The sequence below is a fragment of the Nicotiana sylvestris genome, chromosome 12, assembly GCF_000393655.2.
Source record: "Nicotiana sylvestris chromosome 12, ASM39365v2, whole genome shotgun sequence".
NCBI classification, from domain to species: domain Eukaryota; kingdom Viridiplantae; phylum Streptophyta; class Magnoliopsida; order Solanales; family Solanaceae; genus Nicotiana; species Nicotiana sylvestris.
The window spans coordinates 33,710,356-33,712,989 of record NC_091068.1 but is presented as its reverse complement, the minus strand read 5'-3'; the positions used below and the strand labels follow the sequence as shown (position 1 = coordinate 33,712,989).

The 2,634-nt window shown below is 44.7% G+C and overlaps 2 protein-coding genes across 2 annotated transcripts; both read left to right on the top strand.

The window, feature by feature from the left end:
* Window positions 1–407: 407 nt before the first annotated feature.
* Window positions 408–993, top strand: LOC138882884 (uncharacterized). The gene is made up of 3 exons (XM_070163521.1): window positions 408–422; window positions 484–618; window positions 754–993. Exons 1-3 carry the CDS (start codon window positions 408–410, stop codon window positions 991–993), a joined length of 390 nt encoding a protein of 129 aa, XP_070019622.1.
* A 139-nt stretch (window positions 994–1,132) lies between these two features.
* LOC138882883 (uncharacterized) lies at window positions 1,133–2,125 on the top strand. The gene is made up of 3 exons (XM_070163520.1): window positions 1,133–1,254; window positions 1,534–1,666; window positions 1,793–2,125. Exons 1-3 carry the CDS (start codon window positions 1,133–1,135, stop codon window positions 2,123–2,125), a joined length of 588 nt encoding a protein of 195 aa, XP_070019621.1.
* Window positions 2,126–2,634: the final 509 nt, after the last annotated feature.

The window sequence follows — 2,634 nt, the reverse complement described above, 5'->3', positions numbered from 1 at the left end:
AAGAAGATTAAGGCAGTTCAGAGTTGGCCACGTCCTACTTCAGTGACTGAGATTAGGAGTTTCCTGGGGTTAGCAGGTTATTACTGCCGATTTGTGTAGGGCTTTTCATCCATTTCATCACCTTTGACTAGATTGACCTAGAAGGGTGCTCCTTTCCGTTGGTCCGATGATTGTGAGGCAAGCTTTCAGAAGCTCAAGACAGCCTTGACTACAACACTGGTTCTAGTGTTGCCTTCCGGTTCAGGGATGTATACGGTATATTGCGATACTTCACGTGTTGTCTTAGGTTGTGTATTGATGCAGAAGGGGCGAGTTATTGCTTATGCTTCACGTTAGTTAAAGATTTATGAGAAGAATTACCCTGTGCAAGACCTAGAGTTAGCATCGATTATTCATGCTATTAAGATATGGAGGCATTATCTGTATGGGGTTTCATGTGAGGTTTATACTAATCATCGCAGTTTACAGCATTTGTTCAAGCAGAGGGATCTCAATTTGAGGCAGCGTAGATGGCTTGAGTTACTGAAAGATTATGACATCACCATTCTTTATCATCCGAGCAGTGTAAATGTGGTCGCGGATGCCTTAAGCAGGAAGGCAGAGAGTATGGGTATCTTGGCATACATCTCAGCAGAGGAGAGGCCACTAGACTTGGACATTTAGTCCTCGGCTAATAGACTTGTGAGGTTGGATATTTCAGAGCCCAGTCAAATGCTTGTGTGTGTTGTTGCTCAGTCTTCATTATTGGTACAGATAAAGGCTCGACAATTTGATGATCCACATTTGGCAGTTCTTAGAGAGACGGTGCTACAGGGTGGTGCCAAGGAGGTTTTTATTGGCAAGGATGGTGTTCTGCGACTCCAAGGTCGCCTGTGTGTTCCTAATGTCAATGGCTTGAGAGGGAGGATTCTAGAAGAGGCACACAGTTCATGGTATTCTATTTATCCAGGTGCTACGAAGATGTACCGTGACCTGAGGCAGCATTATTGGTGACGGCAGATAAAGAAAGACATAGTTGAGTGTGTGGCTAGGTGCTTGAATTGCCAGGAGGTTAAGTATGAGCACTAGAGGCCGGCCAAGTGGCCTACTTTAGCAGATGCCTATACCTGAGTAGAAGTGGGAGCGCATTACTATGGACTTTGTAGTTGGGTTGCCACGGACATTGCAGAAGTTTGATGCAGCTTGGGTCATTATCGACGGGTTGACCAAGTCGGCACACTTTATTCCAGATGTGACTACTTATACTTCAGAGAGGTTGGCTCAGATCTACATTTGGGAGATAGTTCGATTGCATGGTGTGCCTGTTTCCATCATATCAGATATAAGGCTTTAGTTGACTTCCCATTTTTGGAGAGCCGTACAGAGTGAGTAGGGGACTCGTGTAGAGCTTAGCACAACATTTCACTCACAGTCCGACGGGCAGTCAGAGCGGACAGTTCAGATTCTAGAAGACATGCTTAGAGCATGTGTGATTAACTTTGGAGGGTAGTGGGATCAATTCTTGTCTTTGGCTGAGTTTGCTTATAATAATAGTTATCAGTCCAGCATCGAGATGGCTCTATTTGAGGCTTTATATGGTCGGCGATGTCGTTCTCCTATCGTGTGTTTTGAGCCTGGCGAGGCTAAGTTGTATGGTACTGACTTGGTGAAAGATGCCTTGGAAAAGGTAAAGTTGATTCAGGAAAAACTTTGCACAACACAGTCTAGATAGAAAAGTTACGCGGATCAGAAGGCGCTTGATGTATCATTCATGGTGGGCGAGACGGTTCTCTTGAAAGTCTCTCCGATGAAGGGTATTATGAGATTTGGGAAGAAGGGCAAGTTGAGCCCAAGGTTTATAGGCCTATTTGAGGTGTTGAGACGAGTTGGGGAGGTTGCTTATGAGTTTGCTTTACCTCCTAGCCTGTTAGGGGTTTATCCAGTCTTCTACGTATCCATGTTTCGAAGGTATCACGCCGACTTGTCTCATGTGTTAGACTTCAATACTATTCATCTAGATGAGAGCTTGGGTTATGCGGAGGAGCCAGTTGCCATTGTTGATAGACAGAATTGCCAGTTGATATCCAAGAGGATTTCTACAGTAAAGGTCCAGTGGAGGGGCCAACCAGTCGAGGAGGTGACCTAGGAGTCCGAGGAGGACATGTGGAGCAGATATCCACGCTTATTTAGCACTTCAGGTATGAATCTAAACCCGTTTGAGGATGAACTTTTGTTTAAGAGGTGGAGAATGTAACGACCCGACTGGTTGTTTTTCTTTCTAGAATCTCGTTCCCCTAAATAAGGCTTCCCGTACTTGCTTTTACTGATTTATGACTTGCGGGGATGGTTGGTTTGAGATTTGGAAGAGTTTGGGCTGAAATCGGAACACTTGGTTCCTTAAGGTTGGCCTAAAAGGCCAAGTTTGACTTCGGTCAACATTTTGAGTAAACGACCTCGGAATCGGAATTTGAAGGTTCCAACAGGTTCGTATGATGATGTTGGACTTAGGCGTATATTCGGATCGGGTTTTGGATAACCCGAGAACGTTTTGGCGCCTAATAGTGAAAGTTGATTCCATAAGGATTTTGAAGTTCTTTAAATTTGGTTTGGAGTGGGTTTTTGTGATATCGAGGTCCGAACGAAATTCTGAGACCG

Coding starts and splice junctions, on each gene's coding strand:
- LOC138882884 (XM_070163521.1), top strand. Junction 619..753: donor CAGAGAGTATGGGTATCTTG/GCATACATCTCA, acceptor TTATTGGTACAG/ATAAAGGCTCGACAATTTGA.
- LOC138882883 (XM_070163520.1), top strand. CDS start 1,133: ATGGACTTTGTAGTTGGGTTGCCACGGACATTGCAGAAGTTTGATGCA. Junction 1,255..1,533: donor ACTACTTATACTTCAGAGAG/GTTGGCTCAGAT, acceptor TTATAATAATAG/TTATCAGTCCAGCATCGAGA. Junction 1,667..1,792: donor TGAAAGATGCCTTGGAAAAG/GTAAAGTTGATT, acceptor TCTCCGATGAAG/GGTATTATGAGATTTGGGAA.